The sequence below is a fragment of the Crocodylus siamensis genome, chromosome 6 (assembly GCF_052110815.1).
Source record: "Crocodylus siamensis isolate JL-2025a chromosome 6, ASM5211081v1, whole genome shotgun sequence".
Lineage (NCBI taxonomy): Eukaryota > Metazoa > Chordata > Crocodylia > Crocodylidae > Crocodylus > Crocodylus siamensis.
In genome coordinates this window covers 15,782,036-15,801,186 of record NC_143400.1, presented here as the reverse complement: position 1 = coordinate 15,801,186, position 19,151 = coordinate 15,782,036, and the positions used below count along the sequence as shown (strand labels likewise).

Genomic DNA, 19,151 nt, shown 5'->3' with positions numbered 1-19,151 from the left:
GGCCAGCCAGTGTGCTGTGACCACTGCCTTCCTGACCAGCGTTGTCTGGTTTCTTTGCGTTCCCCCTTTATTATGGGCACCTGTTGTCTCATCTCATACTTAATTGTAAACTCTGTTAGACAGGAACCATCTCTGTTCTGCATCTGCTCAGAACATCATATAACTGAGCCTCTACTCCAAGATTGGGGCTGTTTAGCACTACCAATAATAGAAATAACAGTGTTTCCTCCCTGCCTTCTAAGACATGCATACTTCTACAGGCAGAAAAGGAAGCGCTTCTCTCTTGACAGTGATGAGTAGATCAGTCACTCCTGCCAGGCCTCCAGGGGAAATAGAAATTTGAGTGTGAACAGCTGCTGTAATTTACAGTAAAGAAACAACTACCCCACAGAGGCTATAAAAAGCAACGTCAGGAAGTATTCAATTGTAGCAAGCGACAGGCCCATACGTTACCATTTGCAAATATTGCCAACGGCAGAATATTATTTACCAGAGGTGTTCTGAGGTACGTCCATTTACCCCAGTTAGAATAGGGCTTTATAGAAGCGAGTGGCAAATGCTGGCATTTAAATGGTAAGTGGCATATTTGCTTCAGTGAAGGACCAGCCACAAGGCTTTAATATTTCCTATCCCTGAAAATGCCACCGATCAAAAGACATGGTTCTATGTTTACTCTAGGTGTAGATGTCACTAGGCCAATGTTTAGCTTTCACTCCCTGAAATGTTTTCCTTCCATTATAGCTGCATCACAACTGAGGGAAGAAGATCACATACTTAAGCCTGAGGGAACAAGCCAGTCACAGCTGAGGTTTGTTTATAGGTTCAATGAGTTTATCTTTCCGCAGAAACAAAAAATCCTGGCACTGAAAAATGTCCTTGGCAGATGCAAATCATCACCCTGCCAGGAGGGCTTGGGAAAATGGGACCCAGCTAAGACAGAAAAATACACACTGCAAACCATGTGTTGCAGAGTGCATCCTCACTCAGTGTGAATGTTGGTGAAGTGGATGCAAAAGGAAGAGGGTGGAAGACTTTGTGGGGAGGTTCGTAGCTTGGTCTACGAGATCTATGACAAGGGGCAGGAGGAGCTGGAAATTTGTCAGCTACATCCTATTTAGATGAAGAGTTTAATTTCTATAAACCCAGAGACAATATTTACTATCTTATGGAACACAGCTTACCTAAGTTTTATGGAGTGGATACGGAAAGTGTTAGCCAAACACTCTTAGATTCATTGCCTTGTCTATACACAACTTTAGCATGTGCTAGCGGGTTAAGGTGAGTTCCAGCTCCCTCTGGGCATCAGTTTGATCAGATAACATGTGGTAGAGGCTATGTTACAGAGCTAAAACTCAAACTCATCCAAGTCAGTGGAGATGCTCTGTTTCCAAAAGTTGGGTGGCTATGGATGCAGTCTGGCAGCTATAGTCTGCCCCAAAAGGCCTAGTAACAGAACCAGCTAAGTACAGACAAGACCTTAGAGGCTCAACTGCAATAATTCATGTAAAGTTTGGTCTTTAGGAGCAGACACTTTCCATCATCTGGTTTCAGGAAGAGCAACAGGGGCTTGCAAAACGCCTGCCCCTCCAGGGCTTCCAGGAACAGTGGCAGCAACTTTCAGACATACACAAATCTGTCTTACACTGAATGCTCCAAGATGCAGAAGAGTTAGCAAAAAGTCAGACACAGGAAGCTCTAGTGTGTGCAAAGAACAACTTTATTATTTGTCTTTTTTAAAGCAGAGCTGCACACAGAGGAAATCCAACCCAGCTTTGGGACACAGCTCCCTGCTTTGTGAACATGAGCAAGCCCAGCTCACACTGCATCGTGCAATAAAGCACTGACCAATGCATGGGTGGGATAAGCTTTGGATCAAGGCACTCTTTTTGCAGGAGATGGGCACACAGGCATGGAGTTATAAAGAACAGCTACTCCACTTCAATCCACATCCCAGCTGCATCTGCTTTACTTTTCAAATATAAACAACACCTAACTGTAGAATGATTAAAATTGACTGCAGAGATAAACCCACAACTTTCCACCAGTTTTTTGTACAAGATTAAAAAGGAGTAACTAAATCAGTTCATCTTGAAGAGTTGGTCCTCTGCACTGCCTCAGTGGCTGATTGTATTTGAACCTGGCTATGTCCCTGGGCTGGCAGGTTATGGGTTCCTTATTGCTGGACTACAAGATGGAGGCACAAAAGAATTCAGTGCTAAGCCAGATACGCAAGGTCAGCAAGATACTAAGGTGCCTCTAATAACACTTCAGAGACACTAACATGAAGCCAGCTGCCAGAATCCTTTGGTGGAGACATCAGCAAGACTTCCCCCTAACATCTGACTATGTTCCCTAGTGATTGTGGCCATTAGTGAATACACAGGACCCCTCTTGAATAGGAAGGGGTAGAGAAATAAGCAAGACGTTATGCCTCATGGTTCAGAGAGACTCACCTGGTTGCCTCACCCAGAGTATCATGGGAGGGATAGAGCTTCTGAGGCTCAGCATCAGATTGATAGATGGACTGAACCCCAGTTGATCATATCTACCTATGCCCTTTTGCATATTTATGCTAAATACGAGAAAATGAGAGACAGAGGTGGTGGGTGGGGAGGAAGGGGGTGGATATCAAAAGAGCAGAATTAGACCCAGATATCAGAAGTGCAGTCTCCACCTGGGTAGCGCATCTCATGAGCGAGGGCAGGCCCATGGGGTTCCTTCCCAAAGTCCACTAGGAAATCTTCATTCACTGTCAGGCCCCCTCTCACAGTGTCCACATCAATCTGCAGTATGACAGAGCCTTCCCTAGAGAGGGACAAGAAAGCAGGTGGTGGGAAAAATTAAGGTCACATCTTATTTTAAGAGATTCCTTGCCTTGACTCTTCTCTTCCAGACTAAGGCCCAGAAGTTTTGTTTTAGCAGGAAGTCTTCTCAAGAGCAAAGATGAGTCCTAACTCGTGTGTGTGTGTGTGTGTGTGTGTGTGTGTGCATGTGTGCGCGCGTGCACACACACACACATCAGCACTTGCTTCCGCTTAGCTTTGGAGTCCTGGCCTTTCACCCAGTCTGGAGCCCACTTTCCAGTAGGGAGAACAGACATCATCAGTGATGTTTTAATTACCTTGACTGGTCTTGCAGGGACCTGAGGGTCACTTGAAGGCAAATTACAGTGGTTCATTGAAAAATCTGGCCTAGAACTGCCAATGCATAAGAGAAGTTTCTTAGAATTGACTACTTTGTAATGGGCTGTAATCTGCCCCCATGCGGTCATGTGGAAGACTACTGTCTGCTCTTTGTAAACAAAAAATCTGCCATAGATGCAGTCTGTGAAGACACTTCCTCTGCCTGAAGAAGAGTGTTTGCATCTGAAAACTTGCAAAGAAGAATGTTTTCAACTATTTTAGTTGGTCTAATAAAAGATATCAGTTTTACCCAAAGGACCTTGTCTGCCTCTGTCCTTAGACCAACACAGCTATAACCAACACTCCTGACAGTCTGTGAAAATACTTTTGGGGCTATAAAGTTTCCAGCAAGCTAGGTCATCTTCCATAATGGTAATGCTGCATGAATTCTGTCAACTACCCACTCTCCCAGTCCTTCTCAGATTAAAAGAGTGTATTAAACTACTAAGTTATTAAAATAATTTCCTGAAAAGAAACACCTAGGCTCTCTACAATATGACATAAGCATCACTTACTTCTAAGAAGCATAGATTTCATAGACATTAGGGCTGGAAGGGACCTTGGGAGATCATCGAGTCCAGCCTCCTGCCCAAAGGGCAGGAAGTCAGCTGGGGTCATAGGATCCCAGCAAGATAAGCATCCAATTTACTCTTGAAGGTGTTCAATGCAGGTGCTTGAACCACCTCTGCTGGCAGACTGTTCCAGACCTTGGGGGCTCGGACAGTAAAGAAATTCTTCCTTATGTCCAGCCTGAAACGGTCTTGCAGGAGTTTGTGACCGTTCGACCTCGTCGTCCCTTGGGGTGCTCTGGTGAACAGACGTTCCCCCAGATCCTGGTGGTCACCCCGATAAACTTATAGGTGGCCATCAGATCACCCCTGAGCCTGCGCTTTTCCAGGCTAAAGAGTCCCATGGCTCTCAGCCTGTCATCATAAGATCTGTTTTCCTGACCTCTGATCATGCGCGTGGCTCTCCTCTTGACTCTCTCAAGCTTCTCCACATCCTTTTTGAATTGTGGAGCCCAAAACTGGACGCAGTACTCCAGCTGCGGCCTCACCAAGGCCGAGTACAAGGGGAGAATGACGTCCCGGGATTTGCTCGAGAAGCATCTATGGATGCACGCCAGCATTTTGGTCGCTTTACTAGCCGCAGCATCGCATTGCAGGCTCATGTTCATCTTGTGGTCAATGATGACCCCCAAGTCTTTTTCTTCTGTAGTGCTAACCAACGTAGCACTGCCGAGCCTATAAGGGTGCTGCAGGTTTTTCCTCCCAAGGTGGAGAACCTTGCATTTTTCGGTGTTAAACACCATGAGGTTCTCGTCTGCCCATTTGCTGAGCTTGTCCAGGTCAGCCTGGATCACCCGCCTATCTTCTGGCGTGGATGCTTTGCCCCAAAGTTTGGTGTCATCGGCAAACTTGGCCAGTCCACTCCTAACTCCAATGTCCACATCATTAATGAAGATGTTGAACAGTATGGGTCCCAGGACAGAGCCTTGAGGGACCCCACTGGTTACAGGGCACCATGATGAGTGACTGCCATCAATCACAACCCTCTGGGTCCGACCACGAAGCCAATTTCCCAGCCAGCGGATCGTGGTGGAGCCAAGGCCACAACTGGGCAGTTTGGCCAAGAGGTGATCATGGGATACCAGATCAAAAGCTGTTTTGAAGTCAAGATATATGACATCAAGCAGCTCTGGGAAACAGGCTCTTGCCCCCGGGGTCACCTACCTGTAAACATTTCTTACCTGATAAGGTCTGGGTAGAACTGCTTGTCCCATCCACTGTAAAGGGAAGTGGTTATGTACAGTCTCTTGCCATCCAAGCTCAGCTGGATCATCTGAGGTCCACCTGCAACCTTCTTCCCCTGGAGGTACAATGGGAACAAGATAACTGCTGGTGTTCTCACTTTGGAAGAAGAATGCAACAGGAGGGTGAGGCAGAGAAGTCCAGCAGGATCAACTTCCTGCAGACAGGAGTTTGCTTTCCTGGACAGAAAACCATTGAAAACCTCTTAATTTGAGCTGGCAACCATTTCAAAAGAGAGACTCACTGTGTGCCTAAATCTAAGCTCAAGGGTATGAGAGATGTGTTTTGTATGGATGTAGAAACTGGGTTAAGTCAGAAAGGCTCCAATCCTTCAATCTTTACTAAGGTAAAAAAATCATTCTGTTCTTGGAGGGGACTTTTTCTTCCAGAAAACTGGCAGAAGCAGGCATTTATACAGGGGGCATATACTGGCATAAGACAGCTACTAAGATCATGGCTGTGCTGCTGTAGAGAGTTGTGGCTGCAGGACACATACTCCCACCTAAGCTAGCATCCATGTTGCCATCTCTGTCTCAACAGCAGTGAGAATGTGGGGGTGCAGGCTTTCGAAAGGGTCACACAAGCCTCTGGGGACCCCCTCAGGCAGCTGGCTTGTCTGAAACCTCTGCTGCAGCATCTTCTACCCAAGCTATGTTAAGCCAGCTCAGGCAAGACACCTTCAGGTACAAATCTAGGCCGCAAGAAACAACAAAGTGAGGAATTAGCAAAACAGTGCTAAGATGTGATGCTTCTGATGGAGAAAGCAGCCAGTGTTGCTCACCTTGATCACAAATGGCTCTGGCGGACACTGCAGCTCTGGGTCTTCCAACACAGTGACGGGCCCACCTCTGGTGATACTGCCTCCCAAAAACACCTGTAGGCAAGGGTCTGTTGTTACCAAGGGAGCAGGGACTCCAGGCATAGAAGATACATGGCCAGGCAGCCAAGGTATTTACATGGAGACTGAAACTTGTCCTTTTCCCTTTCTAAAGAGGAGACAGAGGTAGTGTACCCAACCACAGCAATTTGCCTCACCTGTCCAACCAGTTTGGGCTTCCTGGTGTTGGAGATATCATACTGACGAAGGTCTCCATGGATCCAGTTGTTGAAATACAGGAATCTATCATCCAGGGAGATGAGGATGTCAGAAATTATACCTTAAAAAAAAAAAAATAGAACAGTCAGCAGCGGAGGCAAGAAATACACAGCAAATATACAGCCAATAGCAGCAACAGTAAACAAGGTCCAAACAGCCACAGATTCACAACTGTTAGTACACCAGGCACAGAGCATCGAGGCAAGACCTTAGATTCAGGCCCCACCAAAAATAAGTCTGATCTGTACTGCTGCTATCACTCTATCCCCATCTGAACCTGGTTTTTGGTCCCAGATGATTACTGTGATTCCGTTTAGTACCACCTTCTGTAACCACATTTAGTTCTTGCTGAAAGCTGGGGCTACAGAGTTCCTTCCACAGCAGATACCACCACCAAGTTCTAGAGAGCCAAGTTGGAAGAAGGGACCAAACATGATTTCTTGTAGAGAGGATCAGAAGAATAGCCCATTTGGCTTCCATTTAGCAGAGCTATACTTTGGCTGAGGGAAGTTATGCTTCTGTCATCATGCCTGATAAAGAATGCCTTGCATTTGAAAGCTTCCCCAACTTTATCCCAACCATGTAGTTTGTCCAATAAATCACCCACAAAAACCCTTGGCTCTAACTTAGGATATTCCCAACTAGCAACTGGGGACAGTTTAGAATATACTCCAAATGGGCCAAGGGCAGAGGTACACACTAGTGAATCTAAACACAATCCTTCTCCCAGGTTCCTTGGAGAAGACTTTCCTGAAATACAACCATTTAGCAGTCACCAATTCATAAACCTTCACATTAATGACTGCTATTTGTGGGGCGAAAGAGGAAGTTAACAGGCAGATACAGCTTACAGTCAGAAGGGCACTGTAGAAAAATGGAAAGCCACTGGTCAGCTTAATTGCTACCCCAATCAAGCCAAGCCAAAAAGACTCCAAATGATAATGCATGCTGGCAGTTTGAAAGACTGTGAATGACAAGCTTGTGCAACCTCCTCTTCAGAAGGGCACCTGCTTCTTTTGGAGCATGTACCCAGACACTGGCAGTACTGATAACCCATCACCATGTCTTTGGTACAGTAAGTATTTCATGGCCGGGGATCTATATTGCTGCTGAGGATGTTTAAGAAGCAAATCTTGAGCCCTCCTCCACTCACCTGGCATCTCAGGCAGAAGCCACCCCTCCACCTTCTTGCTGGGAACTTGGATCACCTTCTCAGCTGCCCAGATTCCTTTCTGCAGGGGAACAAAACTGTACGTATCACCCGTGCTCCCTTTAGTCAGTCAAGAGAAGCTCAGTTATGCTTGATAGCAGCAGGGTAAGCATACAAGAGCATATGCTTAATTTAGCCCATATAAAGGCATACACACAAGTACTACAGATAAGCATTAACAATGGCAATGAAGCATCAGTAAGTGACCAGGCTCCAGAATATATGTATTCTGCCTGGTCACTTACTATCTAACATACAGAGCACTTGTCTGTTGGATGTCAATAACAGCACACCTACAGTAGCTCCAAAAGGTACCCAAATAAAGAGTTCAAAGGAGGAGGGGCAAAATACATGATGCCAGGCTAGGGCTGGCTCTTTCCACAGAAGTGGGTCATTTTTGTCCCTTGCTTTAGTTCATGCCAGAAAGAACATGGCTGGGGAAAAATGTGGGACCCACAGTACCAGTTACTTCATTGCAACAGCATCTAGCAAATTACAGTAGAGTTGATTATCTGAAAAGTCAGTTAAGCAAAATGTTTTTTTATTAACAAAACCATCAACCTGAAGTTGGGTTTTGCTTCTTGGTGACAATACTGTCATTTTCTAGATCTGCTATAAGATACAAATGAACTCTCTCAGCTTACTTGCTCTCACAACTAATTCCCTGGAAAGAACTTTCACATATTCTAGATTCAAACAATTCCTTTTAAAGCAGGTGGAAGTTGCAGACACATTGGTTTACATGCAAATGCTGGCTCCTGTTGGAGTCTCAGCACTGCTGATGTAGGATTCGCTGATTACTGCACACTTCCCAGAACTCATTGCCTCACAAGGGTAAAACTCTGCAGACAGAATATTAAAAGCTTGTGGGAGCTCCTAAGAAAACTAACTAGCACTGAATTGTTTGCCCTGCTTTGAGAAAGAGCAGGACCTCCTAGTCCACCTCTGTGCCTGGGAGGGCGGTGGTTTCATAGAGCCTCTCCACTTTGCTAAACTTGATGCCACGTGAGAAGAATGTTGCTTGACGGCTCTTTCTAACTGAACTCAGCTGCCCTCTCAGTGACCCGAAGCCTCCCTGAAACAGTCTCATTTGAGCCTTGCCTCCTGCCAAAGTCCTTACCTCAGTCTTGTAGAAACGGTGGATCGCACTGCTCAGGGCACACCCGACATACCCCTCTGCAGCGTCAGGATTGTGGAGAAATCTGATTTCCAGTGGTACGGAATCCTCCCCCAAATCAATTGCTTGTATGAAAGCATGAGTAGTCCAGTCCCACACATTAATGTAGCGACCATAGCGCCCTGAGGAATCAAGTCATACAAACATGACATCAGAAGAGTTGCCTTTAACTTTGGAGAATCATAATTTCCAAGTGTGCAGCAGCTATTCAAATATCTCTGGCAGGGAAAATTAGTGCAACTGCATGCAATTATAGGTGAGGGCTTCCAAGTGTTTTATAGGACAGCATATGGAGCTTTGCTCCTAACAAAAGAATCTCTACTCATTTCAAAACTCTTTGTAGGACAGGCATCAAGCATCAGATTGCAGGGTTCTCTGCATCATGTCTCCATGGCCACCATATAGTAGAAGACATGGAAGACCATGTTTGGTGGGAGCCTGGAGGACAGAGTGTCCATCCACTGAGGCTGCAGGTCTTCATACCCAGACAAACTAAACTCGAGCAGTATGAGCAGTCTCTGACATTCCATTCATGCAAACATTGCTCTTCAATGCAATCAGAAGAAGCATGATAACCTTCTGAGGGGAAGGGAGGAGAATCTAAACTGAGGTGCCCCTTCCTCCTTCTCACAGCTGACTTTCAACACAGAGTACACTTTTAAAATATACCTGGAAAACATGGGGTTGAACATCAGAGTCAAGAGCTTACACTATGTGAAGAATGATCAGGGTAGGGGAGTATGCCTGGCTTGGTGTAAGCCACTCAGTATAATTTTTAGTACCTTCTGTAAAAATGTCCAGCAGACAGTGTTTACAGGTCTTTTTTGGCCTACATGCTTCCTGAGGTCAGCAGTTTTCACTATCTATAGAGGAGCCACTGGTCACAATCCTGGTCAGGGTTTTCCCCAGAGTGTTTAAATTAATGCTCTCTCACCTTTTGTCAGATCTGCTGGGTTAAACCCATTTGCAATGTACTTTGGAATTCCCCATTCAGTGCTCATCAGGACGTTGTGCCGTGGCTGGTACCAGAAGTCGTAGCCAAGGGCGGGTATCTTGTTCCCTTTCTCCCAGTTTCCCTTCACTTCAAAGGTCTTTCCATCCAGCAAAATAAAGCCACCTAATGCAATAAACATACACACACATTTTATAAGAGAATCATTCAGGTTAACAGCTTGAACATGATTACACAAGTAATGATATAAATAGGAACAATAGAAGAAATAAAAAGGAACTCTTCTAAAAGCAATCCATAGCCTGCTACACCTACACAAGGGTGAAGAATGTTTTTGGAAGGGTAAGGTTTTTGTGCCCTTTATTGTAAGCATGATTATTGGCATTTTAACAGCAAGCAGGATTACTCAGCATAAAAGACAAGCTAGAACTTCCCCTCCCTGAGTTCCAATGCTGAATTTCTTAGTCAAATAAATATTGACCTAACAAGCCACCCATACTAATTTATATGCCTTTATACTGTAGGACTACTGACACTGACTAACTGCATTAAGATTGATTTCCCAGGCATGCTGGCATTGCCTTTCTGGAAAAAGGGGAACTGAAGTATTGATCTGGAAAAGAAACCTGCCTGGCCCTTTCCAGATTCTTTAACCTATTTGTTGAGTTCCCAGTTTTGCCCAATAGTGTTGTTATTGTAAACCAATAAGACCTGCAAGACTCTTTCGAAGCTGCCTTAAAGCAGGTCCCGAAGGTTTCACACCCACTCCTTATCTTTGTCCTTAAAACAAACATGAAGTGATATGTATTTACAACTGCCTACAACCTGAAAGACACCCACAGTGTGAAAGGGAGCATGGGTCACAGCCATTCACATACAGCTGACAAACGACTGCTTGGATATTAAGGAATGAGTTTTAAAGTAGTAATGCTCTGTTTGTTAGCCTCTCACAAGGACTTTAAACGTGAACTTTGGAAACACTGCCAGCTGGAAGTGCCAAACAAGGAAGTTTATCTCCTCCACACAATAAGACATGGAGATTTTTACAGAGGCAAAAGATGAGTATCAGAGCCTTTCAAGTCTACCTCACCAGTAAAAAGTCAGCACAAGTTGATATATTTTAAATACAGTTAAGTGAGCTGTACTGATGGATCCTGTGGGCAACTACCTACTTCACAAACACATGCAGCTGCTTAGAAGCTAAAGGCTCAAGGACTGAACCTCCACAGAATCTAATTGTCCTGTAGCCCAGAAGCAGGTCCTCCAAATCAAGCTCGAATCATATTGGCATTTGGCACGGCTTTTCAAAGTACCTGTGATGTTTGACTCATTTACTCCCTCTGCCAAGTATCTATTGTATGATTCAGTAGAGCAAAGCTGGCTACCACCACAAAAGAACTGGGAACGTCTTACAAAGCTTACAGTTTTTAGTTTGAACTCTGGTAGCCTGTTATTTCTGTAGCAAAGATGCCATCCCCTGAATGATTATGGAAATAAATACCTTTTCCATTGCCAGATGGTTCACCTAAGGAACTGATCATGATCTCACCATTACCCAGACAGTGAGTTGTGTGGGGATTGGCCAGGTTGCACTTCCAGTATACTTCCACTGGCTCAATAACCTAAAGACAGTTTACACAGAGTCAAGCCTCTTCTTGCTCAGTCCCCTCCCTCTGAGTTAAAACAAAGCATCAACCCCCACCCCATTATGGGCCTACTGACATCTTGGAACACTGAAGAGTTCTCAGGTTTTGGGTACCTGGCTGCTATCTGCTCTGGACTTGGACCAAGAGAAGAAGACTATAAGAGAGAACTGAGAAAATCCCAATGCTTTACATGACTGGAGATACTGCTTTGCATTTATTTTTTATTGCATTTATTTTTATTTTTAGTGATTCTCTTGAATTGTTTTCTTGAAGAAAAATGTACCATGCTGCAACATTAAAAGCATGGTCAGAGTCAAAAGACATAAAACCAGTGGTTCAGTGCTACACAGTAAGGCTGAAAAAAATCAGTCCATCTGCGATTCACTGAAGTTAGTTGTTTTTCTTGATATATTAAGAAGACAACTAGCTTGCATCTAGATAGAGAACCAGATTGCAACAGCAGCAGAATAGTCAGTAAAATTTTTATTATTGGGCTTTCTGTCAGAGACACAGACTAGTGCCCAGTTTTCAGATAGGAGCATTTGAATGTGGTGCTGATTGTAAGGAAAATAAGACAGTTTTAATTTCTCTTGAGAACCAGTTTGAAACAAAAAAAGGCTCTGTATCAAAAGAGATATTTATTTTTCTTCACCCCATTGCACATAGCTAAATTTTGGCTAAGTCATGAGGAACAGCATAGTCACCTGTTATTCCAAGGGTGTAGGAGGAGAAAAATCAGGAAGGCCAAGGCACAATTTGAGATGCAAATGACAAGGGCCATAAGAGGCAATAAAAAGGATTTTTACAAGTGTGTCGAAAGTAGGAAGAAGACTGAAGAAACATTAGGTCCCTTACTAAATGCTGAATGTAATCTAGTTATCAATGATGCAGGGAAGGCTGAAATATTTAATAGCGTTTTTACTTCAGTCTCCACAAATAGGGGTAGCTATCAGATGATGAGTGCTGATGGCAGCAAAGATAGGGTAGCAGACAAACAGCTTAGAGTGACTGCAGAACAGGTTAGAGATTACTTAGAAAAGCTAGATGCTTTCAAGTTGGCAGGGCTGGATGGGAAGCACCCTTGGCAGGGCACTGAAGGAATTGGCTAAAGGTAATTTTAGTGTCATTCACTATTGTCTTTGAGAACTTGTGGAGGTCAGGTGCAGTCCTGGATGGGTGGAAAAGGGCAAATATAATGCCTTTCTTTAGGAAAGGGAGAAGAAGGATGGATCTGAGGAATTACAGATGAGTCAGCCAAACTTCAATACCTGAAAAGATCATAGAGCAGGTCCTCAAAGAATATATTGTGAAGAACCTAAAGGAGAACAAAGTGATCAGGAACAGCCAGCACAGATTCACTACTAGCAAGTCATGCCTGGCCAAGCTGACTTCCTTCTATGATAAGGTGACACGTTTGGTGGATAAGGGGAGAGTAGCGGATGATATACCTTGACTTCAGCAAGGCTCTTGACATCATCTCCCATGACACTCGTTAAGCTAAGGAAATACAGACTAGACAAAAGTACTGTAAGTACTTTCCACTGTAACATGAATACATTGGACCATAACAGATAGTTGGACTTCATGCTCAAAAAGTAATCACCACTGGACCAAGGTCTAGTTTGGAGGGCGTATCAAGTGGAGTTTCCCAGGGGTCTGCCCTGGTTTCAGTATTGTCTAATATCTTCATTAATCATTTGGATAATGGGATCAAGTACACAATTCAATCTGTGGATGACACCAAGGTGGCTGGAGTTGCAAACACCCTGGAAGCCAGGGCTAAGATTCAGAACAACCTGGAGAGACTGGGGATATGGTCTGCAATCATTCAGATGAAATTCAACAAAGAAAAGCGCCCTTGAGATGGAATAACTGCAAACACAAATACAGATTGGAGAATTGTTGGCTGGGCTGTAACAGTGCAAAGAAGGACTTGAGGGTTACAGTGCACAATAAGTTGAATATGAGCCAACAGCATCCTGGGTTGTATTAACAAGAATGTCACTTGCAAATAAAGATTCTTTTGCTTTATTCAAAATTGTTGAGGCCTCACCTGAAGCACTGTGTCCAGTTTTAGGCCCCACACTTCAAGAAGGATGTGGACAGATTGGAGAGTCCAGCACAGAGCAACAAAAACGATTAGGGGTCTGGAAAGCAAGACTTATGAGAAAAGGCTGAAAGAACTAGGGTTATTTAGTGGCCATAGGAGACAGGACTAGGAGCAATAGACTTAAGCTGCAGCAGAGGAAATTTAGGTTAGAGAGATGAGAAGAAACTTTCTGACTATGAGGGTGGTCAAGCACTGGAACAGGCTGCCTAGAGAATTTGGGATCTCCATCCTTGGATGTTTTCAAGAGCAAGTTGGACAGATATTTGGCTGGGGTGGTTTAGTCAAGGCTATGAGTGGAGGGCTGGACTTGATGGCCTTGTGAGGTCCCTTTCAGTCCTAATTTCCCCATGATCCTATGAAAGCTGGAAGATTAACTATGATAGGAGACTGATAATAGGTGTGTCCCACCAACTGTAATGGGAAATACCATGCACCTTTAATAAGATCTATTTCCTGATACCTCTGCCAAACTGTTTGTCCTAGTATATGTGTATGTGTGAGTATAAACAGGTGAGTGAGATTTGTTTTTGGAAATTTTCATGCCCAAAGCTTCAGTCACTCATAGAATAAAACTGGAGAAAAACAGTATTTTGCACAAAATGCTCAAGCTTTTAATTTAAAACCCATGCTTAGGAACAGGGATATGAAACCTGGTACATAGATGGCCTGTGCATCAGGGATGTGGTTTTATAGTCCCTGTGATAATCCAACCAAATCTGAAGAAGTTTGGAAAGGGTCCTGAAATTTGCATACATTCAACAGAGTATTTTCAATTTAGCAGCTATGGGAATGTACTAGGAACATGCAATTAAAGACTAGATCATGCTACTGTATATAAAGTCTGGACAGATAATCTGAATACTGGCATTCCCTAACATTTAAATGACAGATTTTGAATGTTACATTCTTTTAAAACAATTTGGTGCCTGCATGTGCATGTAACTGTCCTAAGAAACTGTGAGACATTCAGTGCTCAGACAAGTTTAGATTTATGAAAGCCCTGAAAATGTATTCTGGACTCTCCATCCAACTTTGGAATAGAAGTCATAGTTCCCGTCCCCCAGGCAAGGCACCTGTCACCTCTGACATACCTTATAGAGCCTGGGAGCCCGAATGTCTGTGCCCACATCCACCACATAAATGCGGGAAGAGATCAGACTGGGAAGAATCAGCCGGTTCCGTTTCTTGCTGACATCCCCAAAGGAGCTGCTGCAAGTATTCCACCCTGAATGATGGAGCTCGTCGTTGACATTGGGCATGGGCAGACGGTGAATCACCTATGAAAGCAAAGGATTAAAATTCAGGTTTAGCAATTGATCAGGACAGGAAGCCCCAGAGAAAGGGACACAGCCCTATAGATAAAAACATAGATTAGGAAAGGGGGCATGGGAATTACAGTTGTTATCTAGAGAGTAAATTCAGAGAGTAGGTGGAGATTTTCAGAGTTGCTGCTTGGCGGGGGGGTCCTATCCCTAATAGTGAGTCTGGGAGGCCTGGGAGACTCCCGGAGATCAAGACTCTTGGCTTTTATTTCTGGCTCTATGTCATACTATATGACTTTAGGCAAGTCACTTCTTTTCCCCACACTTTGCACTTAATGGACATCTGCATGTCCTAATATTCATCTTATGCTTTAACTGTATCTAAAACTTGGAAAGTAGACAGATAATCCAGCTGTTGCAAAAAACACAGAATGGTGGTGGAGAGAAAAGAACAACTGCACAAAGGCAGCCACTTTCTGTCTGGGCAAAGCTGGTCTGGCTACAGTGTGGTCTTGCAGCAATTTGATTACACTTAATGGTACTTTGCATTCTGGCTGCTGATCTGCAGTAGAATGTAGCGTAGGGTTAAAAAACGTTCTTAAGGTCATTGTCCCAGTAAGAAAGTGGATTCTTCAATCCCCTGCAGCAAAATCTTTAGTAAGAATTACATAAAAGAAAGAGTTACGTATGAAAAACATGTCAAATCAGATGCATTGTTTCCCAGCTCCTTTGTAACACTGGAGACCAAAGTCTAAAATGCCAATAACAATTTAAGACACACGAATAACTAGTATTTTGGAATGCACATTACACTTTTTGAAACAATGAACCAACCCGTTTTAAAATACCTAGTTTTAACAAATAACTGGGAGCTACAGTCTTCATGATTTGCCAGATTTTGCTTTTCCATTTGAGATGGGAATGCATTCATTTTATCGAGGACATAATATAGAATCACTGGTTGGACAGGAAAATAAGCTTGCTATAAACTTGATAAAACATTGTCAAGTCCCCCAAGCAAATATGATCCTGTAGAGATTAGTAGTCTTTCAACACATATATTGACAATGCGGATTTAGAGGGAGTCACCCAAATGCTTACTACACAAAGAAAAGCTTTGAAGTCTTCTTGGAAAGAAGAGTTTATATATTAGCCTTGAGAAGTTCCTGGAGGATTATTTAAATGAGGTTTAGAAAATGGCTGAAAACTCAGATATGTATCTAAGCCACCAGAGTTTCAGAGAAGTTTGATGTGTCTAGAGAAATATGAAACCAGCTTAGTTGCCCATAGTTGCCCACAGGGTTCACTGTGAATAGACTGTACATGTCTAAGAAATGTAGCATGAAATGTATATTGATGATCAACACTGGAATGTCTATTGGAAAATGGTGATGCAGAAAAACCAAAAGCAGCCAAGGACAAAAGAAATCTCTGACAAAAGAGAACAAAAGGCAGGGTCCCTGGATCCAACTTTCATGACTGGAGGGGTCTCTGGATAAGATAGTGAGAAAGTACAACACAAAAATGAGTTAGCACAACTGACATAAGGCTGCCTTGCCATGCTTGGAGAGGGAGGGGAGGGAAATCAGTGTCTTGAGTGCAGGCAGGAGAGAAAAACCCATCCAGGGAGCTCTAGATGAAAAGAAGAGAGACAAAGCTGTCTAAGTCCTCCAAAGGTGCCTTAGATACCCATTTAGCCAGCAAGACAGGATAATGACAAATGCAGAGTTTTTTCTCTTACAAGCAGGGGTACAAGTTGCTGCCCCTAGAGAGTAGTGATAAATGGCAACCAGATGGCATGTGGTCAGCTCAAGCAGAAGCAGGGTAGAGTACAGCCAGAGCAATACCTGAGAGTAACATGGAGATTCTGGATCCACATCCACAGTGGCCAGATAGTCAGGTTTGTTTATCCCAGTGTTCCTGTAGATACAGGGCAAATATATGATTTTCTCCCTGGGACCTGCCAATGCAGAAGCATAGTTTAAGAGTTGGCAATCGTTAGTTTAAAAGAAAAAAACTGATATGAGCTTTGAAGGTGTTTTTTACTGGGTTGAATTTACCCATCTGGAGTTTGGGGTCCTCTCTCCTGAATTACGTCAGGGGCATACAGATCCTAGTTTCCAAGGGAAGCTCTGGACAGCATGCAGCTGGAAAGGGATTTCCTTGCCTCAGGAAGAGACTCCTTCAGCTTTGTTCAGCTCTGCCTAAGGACTCAACCCTTGTTCAGAAAAGTACTTCTGAAGGGGCTTTGGGATGCACAGGTCATTGCAATGAGAACAGCTCCAGCGACTTCCCTTACCACTGACAAGGGCTTGTCCACCCTCCCCTAGTGGCAGGTACTCAAGGTACACTTTGGTGTCATGCATCATCTCTAGCCTTGCCTTGCTTATTATAACCAGCAAGTATAGAGGCCTTTAAAATACCCAAGCCTGCATTCATGGCTTCACTGAGGTCAAAGACAAGACAGCTCAATGACTTCAAGCAGGTGAGAATTTGCTTGATGATTCTATATTTGTCAGAGGAACAGAACATGCCCATGTTGATTAGCCCATTGTGAAAGAGATGCCTGGCTTAAAAATGATCACAACGTAAAACCATGCAGGCTACCCCAAGGGAAATGAGAACAGGAAATCACTCCTTTTTTCACTTGTGAGCCATATGTAGGTCCCATTTATGGCAAAAGCAAGGTTGCAAGGAACTCTGTTATGATAAACTTGTTTGTTTGTTTGTTTTAATGTTCAGTATTTCAAAGTGTAGACACAGCAGAGTTTGCTGTGTGTGAGCCCTCCACACCAAGCTATTTGTGCTGTGAACCTGTTATGGCACAAGGCCACAGTCTGAAAGTCTTGACCAGCAATGGGTCAAAGATGAAAGTGGGTTTTACTTGCACTTTACAGTTTCCTCCCACCTACTGAAGGATCCAAAGTATAGAGCTAATTAATGACATAGAATTGGATCATCTTAATTTTAAAGTGATCCAGCAATAACTCGCAACTCTTTCACCGATGCCCTAGGATTTCAAGCCCAAACTGCTACAGACTTGCCTTTCATGGCATCCAAAGGAGTCTTGTATCCAGGACCGCATTCTCCACATTCTGCTGTTATAAAATAATAATAGTAAACGTTAGAGATTCCCAAGTTACTGGAAGGCACATGTTCAAAAGAGGGTACTGGAAATGTCAAACACTCGCAAATCCCTTTAACTCTAACAGCAGCTGAATGAGCTGAAGACCTCTGAAAATGAAGCACAAAGTGTCAGGTTGAACACCCAAAGAGAGGAAAAAAAATTGGAGCCTGAATTTTAAAGGAGCTCTTTTCTGCAACTTAGCACCAAGGCAATGTATGACAAGTGCTTGGGATCTAGGAAGACTTAACTGACAGCAAGTTTTTGAGACTGGGGTCCATGCACTGCCCTTCATTCACCTAGACACATTGCTCCATTTGAACAACCCACTTTCCCATGAAGTGGAAAGCATTCAGGCTTCTTCTGAGTATTAGTCCTTGAAGAAGTGGTCACTTCTGTGGGCTTAGAAGTTATTTGGGGGAGAGTTTCTGCAGAAGCCTATCCAGGATTTCTGGTAGTTTTGCTTGGTGGGAAGTCTGACCTAGACTAGCTCCCTTCCCAAGAAACTCATTTTCCAGCCACTTCCTCCTGCTAGAAACCCCCACTGAACTCTAGCCTGCACCCTTACATTACCTGCTACCAATCCTCAGCTCAGTTATTAATTCAGGAACCAGAAGAAGAGAGACATTGTAGCTGGCAGTCCATGTAGCCAAGAGATTGGAGGGGAACCTGAATGCTATCAATGGGGGAGTCTGCTTAGCAGCATCAGAGGTACGCATGTCTACTTGGAGGCTGGTGGCTGCATTATGATGAAGAAAGATCAAGGCATTTTGAAGTAGCAGAGAAGCTGAAAATATATGTCCCTGGGTTCTGTAAAGCATAAAGCAGGAATTCAGTGGATTCAATGTATACCTCATATTCTCTCTATACAAAGCCTCTGCTTTGGGAGCTGGAAGGAGAATTACAGAAGGAAAGAAATTGTTTCATGAATTCTACTCTCTCTCTTCTGAGGTTTATGACATTAAAATTGGATTTACTCAAAAAAGGACACACTAGCTCTGACATTTTAACTTAAGCATTTTCTTATATAACTGGATTTGTAGATAGGGAAAGGAAAGAAAATCCACTGTGTTTCATTTGTGCCTAAGCTCTATACAAAAAAAAGAAGACTTTAGCCTTTATTACAAGTGGATGCAATATCAGAAATTAAACTTCATTTTACTTTACCTAGTCACCTTATTTAGCAGACAAAGCACACAGTAGAGCCATGCTAGATTAGCATTGCAAACGCACCATTATTTTGCAGATCCTTTTAACAAATTAAAACCCTCCCACAAAAGCTAGAATGTTTCCTAGAGATAACTTAAGGCAAGAGGATGAATGCAATCCTCCTGTTCTCTTTTCTCCCTTCCACGCTTTCTCAAATATTCTATTACAATAAGCTATTGTATTTGACTGTTTGAGGATCACACAAACATTTTGCAGTAAGCTTTGCCAGAATCATTCAGAAATAGAAAATTAGGTTTTTTAGGATGAAGCTGTCATTTCTACCATTTTAGAGCAATACATTAATATGAGTGTTTACATTAATTATGTGAATCTGCAGCTAAGACTATGAATGCCACACACTGAATTCCACTT

General features: G+C 43.4%; 1 protein-coding gene across 5 annotated transcripts in view; it reads right to left on the bottom strand.

Annotated features, from left to right (window-relative positions):
- Positions 1-1,696: 1,696 nt before the first annotated feature.
- Positions 1,697-19,151, bottom strand: part of LOC149861254 (methanethiol oxidase-like) — a 37,799-nt gene continuing 20,344 nt past the window's right edge. For 3 of the 5 annotated variants that reach the window (XM_090053563.1, XM_090053564.1, XM_090053561.1), the window contains 11 exons: positions 17,491-17,544; positions 16,294-16,406; positions 14,276-14,461; positions 10,930-11,050; positions 9,411-9,593; positions 8,420-8,598; positions 7,243-7,321; positions 6,029-6,150; positions 5,775-5,867; positions 4,933-5,051; positions 1,697-2,805 (listed from right to left, as the gene is read on the bottom strand). In XM_090053563.1, the coding sequence (XP_089909689.1) occupies positions 2,643-2,805; positions 4,933-5,051; positions 5,775-5,867; positions 6,029-6,150; positions 7,243-7,321; positions 8,420-8,598; positions 9,411-9,593; positions 10,930-11,050; positions 14,276-14,461; positions 16,294-16,406; positions 17,491-17,497 (1,365 nt within the window). In that variant the 5' untranslated portion in view covers positions 17,498-17,544 and the 3' untranslated portion in view covers positions 1,697-2,642. Of the gene's footprint in view, positions 2,806-4,932; positions 5,052-5,774; positions 5,868-6,028; positions 6,151-7,242; positions 7,322-8,419; positions 8,599-9,410; positions 9,594-10,929; positions 11,051-14,275; positions 14,462-16,293; positions 16,407-17,490; positions 17,545-19,151 lie in introns of those variants that run through there. The other 2 variants (XM_090053560.1, XM_090053562.1) reach the window with 2 other exon arrangements.